The sequence below is a fragment of the Arvicola amphibius genome, chromosome 12 (assembly GCF_903992535.2).
Source record: "Arvicola amphibius chromosome 12, mArvAmp1.2, whole genome shotgun sequence".
Lineage (NCBI taxonomy): Eukaryota > Metazoa > Chordata > Mammalia > Rodentia > Cricetidae > Arvicola > Arvicola amphibius.
In genome coordinates, this window is record NC_052058.2 from 156,311,684 (window position 1) to 156,329,989 (window position 18,306).

An 18,306-nucleotide genomic window follows, 5' to 3' on the forward strand; every position below is an offset into this window, starting at 1 on the left:
ACACTTGTGGAGGTGGCCTGTCATTCAGCCTAATTCACACACTCATCTTTGGTTAGTAGTGCCAATCACATGTCAGGTTCTATGATAAGTTACAAAGACAGCATCTGTGACCAATGTAGAAGCTTGGGAAATTGAAAGTGTCAGGAAATTCAATTAAAGGCCATCAGCAGAGCTATAAAAAATGCTCAGCCTTAAATCCAATGTAAAGGTAAACTGCGAACAGGCAATTTAGTTGATGATGTTTAGTGTGATGCCACAAACCATATATGTGAGAAAGGGTCCTGTATTGATGAGGGAGAGTGATGTGGGGGTAAAAGACAGTACAAAGTGATAGCAAACACAGTGGCATTGTCAAAGAACAGAATTAATCTACTTAAAAAAACAGGAATGTGCTAAATAGTGTTTTATGAGGGAAAGGGCAGGGTTGACAGGTGAGAATGGCTGATAAGAGAGGGTGCATGTGACAATAATAATAAATTATTTATGTATATTAAATTGTCAGAGGAAAATTTTAATCAATTAAAAATTAGTTTTAGTGACATGAGCAGAAAAATATAAAGTACTCCATCCAGCATTATATAACCATAGCAGAATTAGTTTCTAGCCAGTTAGATAATATAACAACAATATATGTACCCACGGGGAAAATATCAACATCCACAGTACAGTATAAAAACAGGGTGTAGAGCCGGGCGGCGGTGGCGCACGCCTTTAATCCCAGCACTCGGGAGGCAGAGGCAGGCGGATTTCTGTGAGTTCGAGACCAGCCTGGTCTACAAGAGCTAGTTCCAGGACAGGCTCCAAAGCTACAGAGAAACCCTGTCTCAAAAAAACAAAAAAAAAAAAAAGGTGTAGAATACTATATGTGCACATTACCATTTATGGAACGTCATCTATATGATAATTTATGAATGAAACTAGTAAAGTCTTAGAGAAACAATAAACAAGAATATTTTTTAGCCCTTTTAAGTACAGAAAATTCTGCCTAAAAGAAATACTGACATCCAGGGACAAGAGGGTTGTTTTCATGTTATTGTCTTTTAAGTTTTTCACTGTGATTTTGAGTCTAGAAATATAAATATATTCAAATAATTAAGAAATTTCAAAGTGCCAAAACCCTGTGATTGGAGTCAGAATAGGAGAAAATAAATGCATTAAAGTAATACAAAGGGGTGTGACATGTTGAATAGAATACAGAATGGTAACAATTTTTATCTTTAAGATTGACATGCTCCAGGAAGTCTCTGAATGTTCCATAGGATTTAAGTTTCAAAAGCCATAGAACATTTATCTCACTGGGATAAAATCCAGATAGACTGCCCAGGTACAAACCCTGTTTCTACTGCCTAGTTGCTGTGAAACAGTAAGAAACTAATTCATTGTTCTACCAAAACATAGTATATATCTCATCGGGCAGTAATTAGGAATAATAGAGTCGATATCTGTATAATACTGAATAAGAACTGCACTGATTTAAAGAGTCCTCACTTATATGACATTTGACGAATTGGAAATGAACCAGGAACTTAACAAGGAGTCTGCTATCTGATGAAGATAGACCCAATAAATTAATTTTGGTTGTTCTAATTTCCAAATGTGTCTGAATATGAACATGCCTCCTCTTTTTAAGTGCTGTCATCCTAAACAAAGCTCCATTTCCCTGCTTAATAACTCAAGCCTTATGTTTTTAATCTCCACGAAACCCAACTCATTTCTCACTTGTCAGTTAATGATTTTCTAACTAATCAATGTTTAATGCAAGACTCATTTTTTGTTCCTCTTCTTCTAAAATACTTGGGAGCACATGAAGCTTCCAATCTGTTAGCCATCCTGACTTTTTACTTCTGATATATTCAGAACATAACTAGAATATACCCCTCATATATAGATCTTGCAGTATCCTATAACGGAATTCTTTAAATTCAAACACTTCTTCCACTTTTGTTCTATTTTTCATATAGAAAGGTAAAGTTCTTAATGAAGATCAGGAAACACTCCTAAACCATATATTTTTGCCATTGTTTGTTTCTCATGACTGACATATTCTTCTTCCGCTCATTTATAATCCTTAAAAATGCACCAGACATAGATACATTAATACAATCTGTAGCATTCATCAAAAACAAGAATTAGAAAACATCATATTGATTGAGATAACCCAGACACAGAAAGGCAAATATAATATATACTCACTTATAAGTGGCTTTTATACATAAAGCAAAGAAAAACCAGCCTACAATTCTCAGTCCCTGAGAACGGAGACAACAAAAAGGACCCCAAAAGAGACATACATTGATCTAATCTACATGGGAAGTAAAAAAGGACAAGAGCTTCTGAGTAAATTGGGAGTGTGGGGATCATGTGAGAGGGTAGAAGAGGAGATGAGGAGAAGGGAGGGGAACAAAGGAAAATACATAGCTCAATAAAAAAGAATAATAAAGATCAAATGTATTCTTGTCATTATATTTTGTATATGAAAACATAAATCAGGCCATTACCAATAGGACAAGTTTTAATGGCTTCAAATATATACTTAATTCACTGCTATGTCCCCACTACTCACCAATAATTCAACTTCATCTATGATTTGACATCATAAACTTTGATTGAATCGATGAATTCATAGTTTTGAGACTAGAGGAGGTGATTTGTAAATTATCAAATAAGTATAGTGGAGACCAAATATGCAGAATCTAGTACGCTCAGTGGGAAGACTTACCAGCTGGGGAAATGAAGATCAGTTAAGAACTTCTGAGCCAAGAAGGTACAGTATTATAGATAACTAGGGAAATTAATTTGACATTTAAGTAAATGGGTAACATGGAAATACAGTGCTATTCTGAGTTAAGTCATTGGAGAATGCAAGTCTTGATCTAGTTAAGGAGTTTCATCTTTCTTCACGGCTTTGAAACAAAAACCACAAGTGATCAAGAACAGGTAGGTTAGCACCTATTCCTAGTGTGGTCCTCAATTGTGAATGCAGCAAGCTCTTTCTAAATATTTGGGATCTATGGATGTGGCTGTGGGGCAGATCTAGGCAGTATTTTAAAGTTAACACTTTCTTTGTTTCTCAACAGGTTCTCTGACTCTAAGAACACATCACGTTCAAGATTCCAAAATGGGATTTGTGATCAATGCTATCTATTCTATGGCTTATGGGCTCCACAACATGCAGATGTCCCTGTGCCCAGGCTATGCAGGGCTCTGTGATGCCATGAAACCAATTGACGGGCGGAAACTTTTGGACTCCCTGATGAAAACCAATTTTACTGGAGTTTCTGGCGATATGATCCTGTTTGACGAAAATGGAGACTCTCCAGGAAGGTACTGTTGCAATTCTTGTTAACAAAAACGCCTGAGTAATAATCACTTTCTACTTTGGGGTCTTTCCGTTTGGGTTACTTAGGCTTCTTGGACAGGTTTGGCTAAGGCTCATATTCCAAAATGAGCCAAGCCAGACAGGAACAGCCTCGTGTCCAGTGTGGCCAAGGTAAAGCATTGACGTTAATACTCACGGTGTACTTGTGAATTCATCACCATTTCAGAGGCATAAACTTAGAGGCAGAACCCTGAGCTTATTATAGACGAAGAAAATCCATCCCGAGCGTCTCTCAGTCAGGTTATTGCTGGTCTTTGCTTGCTTCTTATGGCAACACTGTTCTCAGACAGGAACAATCCCATTTCTGGTAGCCCAGAACTAGGGTAAAGGTCTTACTCGCCTATTTATTCTGCCCGCTGTTGAGTCCCATCTTACTTTATTTCGTTATTGTGTGACAGAAGGGCTTTCTCCCTTATTGAGTTAGCAAACTGCCTTTCATGCTGACTTTCCTATTATTTATGTGGAAGTAACTGAAAATTATGGCACTTCATCATTATAAGCCAGCCTTTAGAGAAATCACTAGGCATTGAATACTAACCAGAATTCTCCTCTATCTCCTACTTTACAGATGTGGTTTGTTCAGTACTATATTTTAAATACACGGAGGATAATTAATTGACCTTATAATGAGTTACAGCAGAGCTAAGTAACTACTCTGCTTGACAAACAACCAAGCAAATAAATAAATAAATAAATTATAAATAAATAAATATGCAAAGGATCCTTTGGTTCCATGCTCTTTCCCAAGCAGCAGTTTGTGCTAGCAGCTGTGTTCAGAGAGCTGCCTGCTCTCTGTTTGCAGTCAGTACTGCCAAGAGAACGATGCATGAGTCCCCTCCCCCCCCCACTGCAACTTGAAACCCACGTGGCCACACCTTCTGCCAGCAGCCTGGCTTTAGCACTTTTCCACTTCCTGAAGTAAGCTGGAGCTGGCCCTGGACACAGCTGTCGGCATTGCACAAGCCTCACGGCCAAGCGACAGGCAGCTAGATCCAGGTCTCACGGCCAAGTGAAAAACTCGATATTTCCTGTATTCTAGAGACTTAAAAGGTTTTAGACTAGCCCAGATATTTGCAAAAGTGAATGGCTTTTTACTGTTTTCTGCTTTGGGACTCTTCTGCATGTTCACTGTGGGGAAACAGAAAAAGTTTCTTAGTAGCAAAGGAATTTCACATGTACTGTACGTCTCAGTACTAAGCTTAAACTCTGATTCCTGGGCATGGATTTATTGTTCTTGCGTAAACTACAGCACAGATGATACCCAGGCCCTGTTAATAGATTGGTGATGGCAGCATCAGCATCTCAAGAGCTTTCTTGTCATGTGTCCAGGTCAGATCCACAAACCAGATGAAAAGGAAATGTCTCAGGTGGCTCTGCTCCAACCCTGTAGGAAACCTTAATGAATGAGGCAAACCATCACTGCCTCATTGACAGTTCTCCTAAGAGTTACCTTGGGAACACTGCTTCTTCACCCCTTTTCAAATCTCTCCAAGACTAATAAAATTTTAGATGTTTTGCCGGGCGGTGGTGGCACACGCCTTTAATCCCAGCACTCGGGAGGCAGAGGCAGGCGGATCTCTGTGAGTTCGAGACCAGCCTGGTCTACAAGAGCTAGTTCCAGGACAGGCTCCAAAGCTACAGAAAAACCCTGTCTCGAAAAAACCAAAAAAAAAAATTTAGATGTTTCTTCAATAATAAAATGCATATTATCGCAAACAAATTTTATGAATTAGTGTTCACTTGGAGTCTAGCCATGCACTGCTAAATTTAGGTATCAAGTTAAACAATAATTAGTAGAATTACTTTGCAACTTTTTGTTTTGTAAATGGATCTAGTTCATATGTATAGTGTTTATACTGAACTCTTTGACTAAAAATAATAAATAAATATAAATATAAAATATGCATGTAACCAAATTGGGCAGCACAATGAGACCCAATCTGCAAAAATATAAATACAACTAACATTTACCAAGTGTGTGTGATTCAGAACACCCACTAAACTAAATGCTGAATTTTTTACTTATATGAAATAACTGATATTTGTATTCTTTCTAGATATAGGACATGAAATTTATAAAGGGTAAATGGTATTATGGCGAGGGCTCATGGTTCAGAACTTAAGCTAGTCTGAAGACTTGAGATCAAATTTCTAAAACCCATTTAAAGCTTAGCAGAGAAAGATGTATCAATACCTGCAAGATTCTACTGTAGAAAGTGGAAAGAGGAATCCCATGGGCCAGCCAACCTTGAATACGCACAGACATGCCCAAAGAGAGCGAGAGAATTTATCTCCCAAACACTACTGAAGGCAATGATGACTTCAGGGAAGGCTTTGTCCTTCTTCTTACCTCCACTTCTCCACTTGGACAATATGGAAAACACTTTCTCTCTCTCTCTCTCTCTCTCTCTCTCTCTCTCTCTCTCTCTCTCTCTCTCTCTCTCACACACACACACACACACACACACACACAAAACTGAATGACTGGCCGGGTGGTGCACGCCTTTAATCCCAGCACTTGGGAGGCAGAGGCAGGTATATCTCTGTGAGTTTCGAGGCCAGCCTGGTTTACAAGAGCTAGTTCAGGATAGGCTCCAAAGCTACAGAGAAACCCTGTCTCAGAACCCTCATCCCCAAAAGAAAACTGAATGACTGTGACTCACTCAAAGATATAGACTAGAAAAAGTAGCGTTAAGGTTTTAAGTAACTCAGGCTTCAATACCACACCTTACAAATCAGACTTACAATCCACCACCTCGAATTAAAAGAAATATATTTTCTGAGAAATGTATTTTTGCAGGAATCTTATTAGGTTTTGTGAGGTAAAAAAAAAATTGCTGAATTAAAGGGATTCTCAGCTAAGAAAAGATCCAGATGAGCCTGAGGCAGTGAGGGATACAACTAAATCAACAGGTCATGAGAGGATCTGAAAGGCAGACAATGGTATGCTAATAACTGCTCTCAGTGCTATGATTTTATGCCTGACTGAAGAAATGTACAGGAGGGATGATTTATTTCAACTCTCGATTGGAGCATTTAATCCATCATGGTAGAGAATGCACGGTGCAGGAACTAACTTATACCTATGGCGGAAGGATTGTGAAGCCCCACCTGGACCATACTTCACTGGCTTCTGCTTAGCCACTTGGCTGACCCTGAGAAAGCACTTCCTAGGGGCATAGCTTGAGTACAATACCCAAGAGCCTCTCTTTGTTCAGGTACTCTTTTAATAAATAAAAGGTTTTAAAACAAATTTCCACCGCTATGTCTTAGCGCTAGCTATCATTATTATATTCTGGTCTTATCAATGGGTAGGGCCCTACCTTTTGGTCACCTTTTCTATTGCAAAGATTTTGGTTTACCTAGACCATCTTTTTTACTGCAAAGGTTTTGGCTTATCATTAGGAGACCTGATAACTTTAGAGTTATAGTCCCTTGATCCAAATCCACTTTGTCCACTCTGCCTGCAACTTTAACACATGTGCAAGATTTTCCTCACCAGACTGCACAGTTTTTATAATTTTCTGCTCCCTCTTACTATAAACATGATTAAGAACAGAGACTAGTCTGCCTACAGCTTTGGCATTATCGTATGCAGGGTCTTCTCATAACTCTGGCCGTTTAGCAGAATCCCCATCACCACAGGTTCTTTCTTCCTTTCAATATTCAACTAAATTCAATATTTTGGAATCATCCAAATTAAATTATTCAGGACATTGACAGAGTCTTTGCCAGCCTTCAACCCGAATGGCAAGTAACCCAATTCTGGACAACTTTGTTCCCCTTTTAAAACCCCATTATCGTAGTTTTTGTTGGCCCTGTGATCTTTTGAATTTCCTCCAGAGTTTCTTGTTGTTCTCTACTCTTAGAACTTAGGCCTCCTCTTCACAAATCTCAGCTCTTCTACACTCCTCTCAGAAACCATCTTCGAATGCTTAAGAACCAGGTCAGGTTGTCATAGTAATGACCCACTTCTCACTATCAATTTTCTCTCTGGGTGAATTTTCTGATAACTATGACAAAATACTTGACAAATAAGCTTAAAAGAAAAAGGATTTGAGGGTGCAATCTATCATGATTGACAGAGCAGGGTAGTCATAATCTCTCCTGGTTGTAGGAATAGGAACATAAGGCTTCTTATGATACAGGGAGGACAAGAAGCAGGACGAGTATGTGAACATCAAGCCTGTTTTCAGGTAACCCTTGTGTTCCAGCTAACTCCCACTTCCTAGAGATTCCACGATCTTCCAAAACATCTCAACCACCAGGACCAAGTGATCAAATTCGTTAGCCTATGAAGGACATTTTATATATAAATCATAAGACATAGAAATCAATTCTGATGATCCTTTAAGATTATTTAAGATCACTCTTTGGTTATTGTTTGTTAGTCCTATTTCTGATGAGAGTATTCTTAAGCTATAACACTTTAACTAAAAAAAAATTTGATCTAGCTGTGCTATAGAATCTAGAATTTTGAATTTACAAAAGTTTATATTAATATGATGTCCCAATGTGCTGTGCACCAGCAATCCTTAATTAACACGTTGATATTTCTATACCAGAACATATAAACATGTTGCTCTATTAATGGACTATAAATAATTTTTTAACTGTTAGGTTTTATCCTAAGATAATTATAGATAGGTTTATGCTTTGCTACCAGTGAGTTAATAAAAAATATGGTATTTAGAATCATGAGGATTTCAAAATTGCATGTAAGAAGTATAAGACATAGCTGGGCAGTGGTGGTGCATACCTTTATTCCCAGCGCTGGGTAAACAGAAACAGGCAGATTTCTTTGAGTTCAAGACCAACCTTGTATACAGAGCAAGTTCTAAGACAAGCTCCAAAATGCTACACAGAGAAACCATGTCTCAAAAATAAAAAAGAAAGAAAGAAAAAGAAAAAAAGAAAAAGGAGTGTGAACCTTTGCTAATGTAGGTCACAGATTAAAAAATCAGAGTTTGCAAGCCAGGTCAAGTTTGCAATCATAAATTTGGAGTACATAATAACATTTATCTAATGAGATACCATATCTTCATATATACTGTATTAACAGTACTGTGTTGTAAGGAGGGCCACTTGGTCATTCCAGCCACTCAGAAACTTAGAATCAAAATAGCCACACATAAACTATATTAAATAAATCACAGCTTGGCCCATTAGCTCTAACTTCTTATTGGCTAACATTTATATCTTAATTTAACCCATTTATAGTAATCCTTGTATCACCACAAGGCTGTGGCTTACTGGGTAATGTTCTGATATCTGTCTCTGGTGGGGCTACCTGGCTTCTCTCTGACTCCAGCCTTCTTTCTCCCAGCATTCAGCTTAGTATTCCCTGCCTACCTAAATTCTGTCCTATCAGCAGGCCAAACAAGTTTCTTTACTCACCAATAATATTCATAAGATACAGAGGAGAATCCCACATCACCTCCCCCTTTCTGTTTAAATAAAAAGGAAGATTTTAACTTTAACATAGTAAAATTACATATAACAAAACAGGTATCAAGTAATAGTTATAGTTGCAAGATTAATATCTATTTTATCTTTTATCATAACTAAGGAAAACTATAATAATTATCTAGTCTTCAACTCCATCAAACACTCCAGAAGGATATATTACCTAAGTAAACAGGAAGTGCATTGTAAGCAACTTCCAAAACTCTAGAATTGTCAGATACTTCTTGCTGCCTAAACAGTCACCCAAAGTTCTTCTGCACCATTGGGGCATCCATCTTCAGTCTATGGGTCCATAATATCATGCAGACATTTCCATGAAGCAGGAAATTTTAAAGACAGTTCTGCCTATATTGGCAGTTGATGGAGGAGGGTCATCTGTCTATGTGTTACTTTCATTGGTTAATAAAGAAACTGCTTGGCCTTTTAATAGGACAGAAATTTAGGTAGGCGGAGTAGACAGAACAGAATTGTGGGAGAAGGAAAGCAGAATCAGGCAGATGCCTCAGGCAGTCACCATGACTCTCCTCTCCGAGAAGGATGCAGGCTAGAATCTTCCCGGTAAGCCACTACTTCATGGTGCTACACAGATTACTAAATATGGGTTAAAGCAAGATGTGAGAATTAGCCAATAAGAGGCTGAAACGAATGGGCCAGGCAGTGTTTAAATGAATACAATTTGTGTGGTGTTATTTCCAGCGCTAAGCTAGTTGTGTGGGAGCCGGGCTTGTGGGAGCAGGGTGGAATGAAAAGCAGGCCCGCCACTCTTTCAACAGAGTGAAGTTTTAAAGACAGTTCTGCCTATATTGGCAGTTGTCAGTCACTTTCTTCTGTGTCCTACAGAATCTCTAGCAGACTCTTTCATGAAACAGGAACTCCAAAGGATCATCTCACCTTTAGGAAAGTTTAGCAGTCATGTCTCTGTGGGTCCTGCATGTCCAGTTCACCTAACATACCATAAAGTAGTCAGGGAAGGAGGTGCGGCATGTAGCCAGCATGTTAAAGAAGCTGTGTTAAACTCTGTAATTTTATGTATAGAATTCCTTTTCAATCTCTGTCAGATTTTTAAGTGAATTTACTTGGCACCACGTTGGGCACCTATTTGTTGCAAGGAGGACTGCATGGTCATTCTGGCCTTTCAGCAGTTCAGATCCGAAATAACCACACATAAACTGTATTAATTAAATCATGGCTTGGCCCATTAGCTCTAACTTCTTATTGGTTTATATCGTAATTTGACCCATTTCTAGTAATCTGTGTATCACCACGAGGCTGTGGCTTACTGAGTAAAGTTCTGGCATATATCTCCAGTAGGGCTACCTGGCTTCTTTCTGACTCCAGCCTTCTTTCTCCCAGCATTCAGCTTAGTTTTCTCTGTCTACCTAAGTTCTGCCCTATCAACAGACCAAGGCAGTGTTTTTATTCAACAGTGGTATTCACAGCATACAGAGGGGAATACCCATCACCACTGAGCGCTTAAATAATCATTTCAAAGCCTAAAACATCTAGTCTCAACAGCAATGGTTGGCTTGAGAAATTTATCAAGAAACTGATCTTAAGAGGTTTGACTGCTGCCTGTGTTGACCATAGCTTCACAGATAAGATGGAGAGCATGCAGTAAATGGAATACAACTGATTATTTAAAGCAAATTAAACAGTTTGCAGCGGAGCAGATAAGTATATGAATGTAAAATATTGGGTAATAACCATATAAAAGAAAGTAATGTAGAGTTAGCATTGGGCAATGATCTTATATTTTCATCAAGAGATCGAATATTTACTTTAAGTAAAATAAAAAGGCATTCTGTACTCCCCTTAAGCAACCATGGAGGATTTTAAAATGAAGAGAAAGTGATAATATGATAATAAAGCGATAATATGATAATAACGGCATTTAGAAAAGATTCACCTCAAATAAGACAGAGAACTAGAAATAGAAAGATAAAAAAAACACATGGGGCATGAAAAGAAAAAGAGCAATAGGAATTGCAGAAAATGGTTTGCACCTAAGCATTTCCTAATACATGACTATGTGGGTTAAAGTGTCCTAAATAAACAGAAGTTCTATATAAATATAGCTGTTTTCCTGGATAGAAAACTGAGTCTTAGCAAAACAAAGAGGTAGTACTACAGTCATACAATTAGGCATCTATTTTCTTATATTACAATTGAAATACTTTAATCTGCATAGTAAAAAATCCATTATTGGTATTGTTGTATTAAAATTTCGGTCAAACTAACTATCTGGTCTCCCTTTACGTTATGATTTACCCGCCCTCAAAAGCAGAGATCATTAAAATTGTATGTTTTTAGGGCAGGAAAGAGATGGCTGAGCAGTGACAAGCGCTGTTATTTCATAGAAACAGGGTTTGATTCCCAGCACCCACATAATGGTTCACAACCATCTATAACTCCAGCTCCAGGAGATCCAACACACTATTCTGGCCTCTGTGGCACCAGGCAGACATGTAGTTCACAGATGGATAAGCAGACACAAGCATCCATATAATATATATATACATATATATATATATATATATATATACTTAAATATTGTGGAGCAGAAATTAAACAATACCCAGTGAGGCAGCCCATTGCCAACTTGACATATATTTAATAATCACATATTTTTTAAAAATAACTTTATATTAGAATTTTAGACTAAAAGAAACATTAAGAAACCTGCCACTCCACAGTTTTGCCCTCGAGTGATTCTTCAGTTCCCACTAGCATTTTAGGAAGCCTTTCTAAGGATGCTTGCTGTAACTTACAGAGCTCTAGTCACTAGGAAATACCCTGATTTCTACAACAGAACTACTCTGGTTTCTATTTATGGCTTAAGTGGGATTTCTTGGAATACTTTTTTTAAATTTCACTTTTGTTTTTGAATGTTATATAAAATTGCTTTCAGATTTTCTTAAGGATACTTCCTATAGACAGTTAGGAAGAGACAACTGTGAAGGTACCAAGAAAAGGAGAAAAATAAAAAGGACAATAAAAAGACAGATCATTCACAGTGGCACACTGTGATAGGGAAGAAACTTTGCGCTGGATGAAACAGAATTCAAGAGACTTGAGTGAGAGAAAGGCGGTATAGAGGAAGGAGTTGGGGAAGAAGGAGAAAAAGAGAGACCAAGCAGAGAGTAATAAAGTCTCCCTAATAGGGTGCTGTAATTCGTATAACACAAAATATTTGTTTCTAACACAATTTTGTAACTGAGATCTTCATCAAATCAATCAATAGTAGATATACTATTTACTGCTTCTTTTGGAAAATGAAATAAAATCTCCCTGATTGTATAATGGGTTAACACTATAGGAAACCACTAAATTTTCAATTATCACCTAAAATTTCAATAAGGATATATTAGAGATATTCATTTATTTTTTACTTTTGAGGAAGAGTGAAATCTACATCTCCCTTGTGAGTGTTACTTAAATTCTCCTTTCTATTCAGAAAAAAAAAGGAGGTGGAGAATCTTTGCATGGAGAATTATTCCTATCTTTTTCAACTTTTGTTTGGTGCACAGCTAATGAAGAATGGCTATGGTGATAGCACATATTCACAGATAAGCAATTGCTGATAGAATCTTTGTTGTTGTTGTTATCTTGTATATAAACAAATAAAAAGACTCATTTTTTCGAAAGGAAAAACTCACAGTCTCTGGCTAAATTCTAAAAGTTTGATGAATTAAAAGAAAATTAGGAATGAACAATTATTTATTTAAGTAACTTCCTGTCAATGTGATATTTGTCATTCCACAGAGTTTTTCAATTTTCAAACCCAGCATCTCCTTACTTTTTAGGCTCTCTTTCACAGAAAACTAAGGTAACTGGACGTAGATCATGACTAATCTAATGAGAAGAGACAATAGATTTAAAACATAAATGCTTGCTTAGGATCCTGGCTTGGAGATCTGTGTTCTATGCAAACTGGTCATAACAATTAATCTCTATGAGCTTCAGTTCCATTATCTATAAAATTAATAGCTGAGTCTAGACAGTTCCAAGACTGAGAATTGGAAGAAACGGTATTTTGGCTCATTTTTGTGAGCAATTGAGTTCTTATATCTCTTCAAATCATCCGTAGTCAAGAAGAAGTCTCAAGATACTGACATTTCTTTCAGACTAGGCTGTTCAAAGGTAATTTGTTACAAAAAGTCATGTTTCAAGACTGAGAAGCCTGTGTGTTTGAAGTAGCCAGCGACATAATACATGGATTCGTTTTCCATCACTGTTCTCTGTTCTAACTCCTGCAGCCACTGCATAGTTAGTAACTTTAACCACTGGCCAACTCTGACAGTATGGAAGAAGTATCCTTAGAATCTTGATTTAGAAAAATGCTCAAAGTACAGTGATGGCAAGTAAAAAGCAATGTAAGAGAATCCCACAGTTACTGAATGGCCAACAGAGTATTGGACTAGATTAACCCTGAAAATAAAATTGGAAGTATACATTTTAATCAGCAACAAATAAAGAATGGGATCATTTTACAACACTATTTCAGTAGATTGATCAAGGTCATTCTTTGTATTTTTACATAGATCATCGGATTGAGTATGTCAGCTTAGTAGACATAACTATAAATCTGTACCCATTTTCAAATAGCTAAACATGCTGAGTATGGGAAGTTAGAGGGAACATTCACGACCCTATCTGCCTATATTGAAAGTTCTGGAAAGTAGGAAGTATAGTGTATTATGTGAGGGCCACCTATAGCAAGGACAACCTGTAGGAATATGCAAGGCTGTTGAGTAGTTCATTGAAAGATTTCTGTTTGGAAAACTGTTTCATAAATACTCCACCAGAAACAGAAGAAAATTGCTTTCCTTGCCTTATATTTTTGTCCCTAGACTCAAAATGAGAACAGTAACTAAGAAAACCTGAGAACTGGTCTACTTGGCAGTATTTTTCAGCTAAGGTTCTTTTTTTTTTTTTTTTTTTTTTTTGATTTTTCGAGACAGGGTTTCCCTGTAGTTTCTAGAGCCTGTCCTGGACCTAGCTCTTGTAGACCAGGCTGGTCTCGAACTCACAGAGATCTGCCTGCCTCTGCCTCCCGAGTGCTGGGATTAAAGGCGTGTGCCACCACCGCCCGGCTAGCTAAGGTGCTTTTGAAACTATTTCAGTTGTTTTTTTAAAATATCCCTTAAAATATCTCTACATAATAAATTTACCTGAAATAAAGGCAAAATCAGACCTGTTCAGTTTTTTTTTTTTTGAAGAAATTTAATCTGTTTAATCCACAAACTTTCCGTAACTTAGTTAAAAACTAAAATCACAACTAAAACCAGTGAAACTAAAATACTTCTCAAAGTCCGGGCTCCCCAGCCTTCCAAAGCAAGAGCTCTTTAGTCTGTGCACCAATCGGAAGAATACGAAAAAAATATGAACGGGAACTGCAATGCTTCATGAAACAAACTTTTACATCACCGAAGGATTCTTCTTAAATTAGTATTGAATTTCTAACACCCAACAATGAGTTTAAAGATTAAAAAAAAAATAATCACAGTGAATAAGGAAACTTTTCAGCAGGTCACTTGAACAAAGTTAAAAAAAAAAAATCTCCCGGATTTTTTTCCTCGTAAACCAACAAAAGTTTATGGTTCTTACTTCAAAACTATCTTTCATCCTTCCTGAGATCCAGTCACTTTCTCACATAGGATTGTTTTCTTTGTCAGGTGAAAGAATGACTTTAAAAATAGGTCTCCCAAGATGAAACTGAAGTAGAAAGAATTTTGTTACTCTAAACATACCGTTACATAAAGTTCCAGTGTGATTTTGCACAATAAATGTATTGGGGGAATGAAACTATTTCCTTTGCATATATGAGTATTTATAACCTTAGCTAAATAATGATTATATCCTTGTTTCTAAGGTATGAAATAATGAATTTCAAGGAAATGGGAAAAGATTATTTTGATTACATCAATGTTGGAAGTTGGGACAATGGAGAATTAAAAATGGATGACGATGAAGTATGGTCCAAGAAAAATAATATCATCAGATCCGTGTGCAGCGAACCATGTGAGAAAGGCCAGATAAAGGTAATACAGAATGTACATTCCTTTAATTGCTTCATATTTAACAATATTTACTCTCATTGTATGTTTCTTTGTTTATTGTCACTTTTTTATATTTTATATTGTAAGCTCATACTGTCAGAAAACGAGTTTATTTTTTACTTTATTCTGATCAATTCGTTAGGAAGCCTAGCACTCGACGCATAATAGTCTAGGTAGCTAATCTGAGCTTGTTAATTTAACTGAGAAATCATATTTGATATATTCATTCTTTCTGCATATGAGTGTTTTCAAGATAATGATTCCTGAGAATAAGTAGTTTAGAGCTGGAAAACATATTTAACAAATAGCTATCAAAATTCTCAATGTAAGAGCTCATTAATACCCATGAGAGAAAATGCAATGTCTTCATCAGTAGATTTAGTATGGATGAGGAAAAATACATGAAAAGTAAGCAATATTATGATAATGTGATGGCTTCATTAAAATAAAAATCATAGGAATATAGGCTTTTTGAGTATATTTTAAGCATCAGACTATAAAACTGGGTATGATTTCAAGAAAAGATCACAGATGTATGGGAACCAGCAATAGACAAGGTAAAGAAGTAACAGATAGGATATTGGAATGATATTGAGTAACTGAGATTACATAAATGGTGGCTATGAGTAGTTATTAGCAAATACAACATTAAAATAGCAGATAAAGGCCAAATTTTATGGACAGTCTTCAATATTATACCAAGTAACCTATATTTTATGACAAAAATAATAGTTAATATTGACTAAAATGTTGACACATATTGGCCCCAGTAGATGATGTTAGTAAGTATATTTATGGAAGATGAAACAAGAAATAAGAGTTAAAATATAGGATGCTGACTGTGGTGGCAGGGAAAGAACGATAATGGTCAATATGGAAGTAGAAATGACATTGGATAAAAGCTTTGCAGAGCTACAATCACTCAGTACCGGCTGCTGATTAAAACTTGGGTCAGGAAAGAAAAGCAAATATGAGAAAATCAACTGCAATCCCAAGTCCTAGTAACAAAGAGTACCATTGTCATAAATGAAAGAAAAATGAAATATCTGAGATATTGCTCATCAAATAAGCTACTTGGCAGAACTCCTAATTACAGGAAGTAAGAACAGACTCTTGTAATTTCTGGTATGTTCTTGAACACGCACACAAACACACCCACCAAAAAGAAAAGTGGTTTGAAAGGAAAGTAGATGGGTTAGTTTCAAGATTTGTTGATTTTTGATATAACAAAGCAATGAAATTTGATCTAAAAAAAGAAGAAAAAAAGAAATCATACATATAAGGTCAATGATCTGGATTTAAGAACAAACTAATTAGAGCTTAAATTGATACTGTTTGAGTAGATTCAAAATGCTCAACCTGAAAGTTCAAAAATTAATAATAATAATAATGAACACCAAAAATAAGACTTCAAAAACATATGCTTTGAACATAAAGGGGAAAGAGGTTGGGGAGAGCCAATTCTGAGAGAGAGGAAGACAGCAGAGAAATGTTGTCAAACCAGCATGGTGGACAGCAAAAGACAGGCTAGGGAAGAGGAAGAAAGAGGAACGGAGATAAAGACTCAAAATTATCGTTTCCACTGGATCTTCTGGGAGAGAAGGCAACCAAATGTACAGAATACAGTGATAGAGTATGTGGGGGAAATCAGGTAAGAAACAATTTGCTCTGAGGATACTAGTTTTCAATCCAGGAAATAAAAAACACCAACAAAGTTGACATAAAAACGTAATTAAGAAAAACAGGGAAAGTTAGTTATTGAAGCCTAATATATTGGGGGAAGAAAAATGATATTGAAATAGTCTAATTGCTTATCAAGTAAGCAGGGACAGTGAAAACACCTTTACTTCCAGTCTGTTCACAGCTGGTCCTGCTAGGAAAGAGCATTGCCACTGTGTCTTGTCATAAGTGATGATGTGAATCAAAACAGAACATGCAAAAAGCCTAAACCAAATTGGTTTTGAATGATGGAAGAAAATATATCAAGTTGTCATGATTCAAGGAGACTTACATGGGAATTATTCTTGGAAAAGTGAATGCATTTATATGGGCAAAATATTGACATTCATAATGAATGAAAAATGAGCCACAGGCTGTCAGCATATTTCAAGGGTGAAAAACTCAGTATCTTAAATTTGCCAACCCTTGTAAAGGTCTAAAAAGAATGTCTTATTATTTTTAAATAAACCTACTTATATTACATAATGTAACAATTATCTAAGAGTTTGGATTACCCTGAAAACGAAATTTTCCCTTCTTAAATATATATATGACTAATAAAAATAGGTCATATTTTAGTGCCTTACATTTTATGAATCACTAATCATTTATCTGAAGGAAACTATAAAAAATGAAAACGCTTGAGCAAGAAGTGTCTGGTTTAGTTTCTGTGCAGCACCAATTACTCAGAATTTCAAATCTTCCCCTCAGGTGATCCGGAAGGGAGAAGTAAGCTGTTGTTGGACGTGCACTCCCTGTAAAGAGAATGAGTATGTGTTTGATGAGTACACCTGCAAGGCGTGTCAGCTGGGGTCCTGGCCCACCGACGACCTGACAGGTACTTATGTCACAGTGTCTGCACATTCCTCTGAAACCAACCCAGAAGTCGTGCGGTCATGAAGAGGAAAGGGGCATGCCTCCACAGAGCTTTCACTGAACATAGTCTAGGGTTCAAAGACTTCCCTTGGAAACAGAAGGCTTCCCAAAGCAGGGCTCATCCTGGCAAGCTTTAGATTTCAGAGGAAATTCTGCCTGATTTCCATCCTGACTAACAAACAGAATGCTTGGTTGTCTACTGGGCACACATTGACAATTCTCAGAACATCTTCCACGTTCCTAAGTAGACCAGGAGCCTCCTATTAAGAGACAAATATACATCACAAGTCTAAAAACAAAAGAAATTTTTAGCTAAAACATGTATATTTTTCTTTGTTTTTTTTCCTTTTTGATACCTTAAGTTTCTCAATAAACATTCTTGTTTTTAAGCAATGCAGGCAAAGGCCAAGATAAGCCTGCTCTTGTTTATTTATTTGAATTTGATTTAATTTATGATTTTTATTTCAAAAACTACTCCTATATGCCATAGTGTTCATCCTATACTCAACATTCATTTTCAATATTTCCAAAATAAACTGGTCCAAATTCCACAACCCTATTTCCAACCTATCATCAATATACTCAATGTGCTTATTTGCCTAAAAATGAAATAAAGACACAGAAATTAATGTTATTTCTCTGTCTTAAAGAAGATCATAGTTTAGTGCTAAAGGAAAATATACAAACATGATTAATATAATGAATGTAAATGAAAATAACCATATCAAACAAATTGAATCAAATATAAAGACAAAGATTGCACGTACATTCTCATCTGTGTGTCTTAGAGTTTATAGGAACATAAAA

General features: G+C 36.5%; 1 protein-coding gene across 1 annotated transcript in view; it reads left to right on the plus strand.

Annotated features, from left to right (window-relative positions):
- Grm5 (glutamate metabotropic receptor 5) overlaps positions 1-18,306 on the plus strand; it is a 370,074-nt gene that overhangs the window by 279,863 nt on the left and 71,905 nt on the right. The window contains 3 exon segments of the mRNA XM_038314030.1: positions 3,078-3,324; positions 14,718-14,886; positions 17,335-17,461. Of these exon segments, the coding sequence (XP_038169958.1) occupies positions 3,078-3,324; positions 14,718-14,886; positions 17,335-17,461 (543 nt within the window).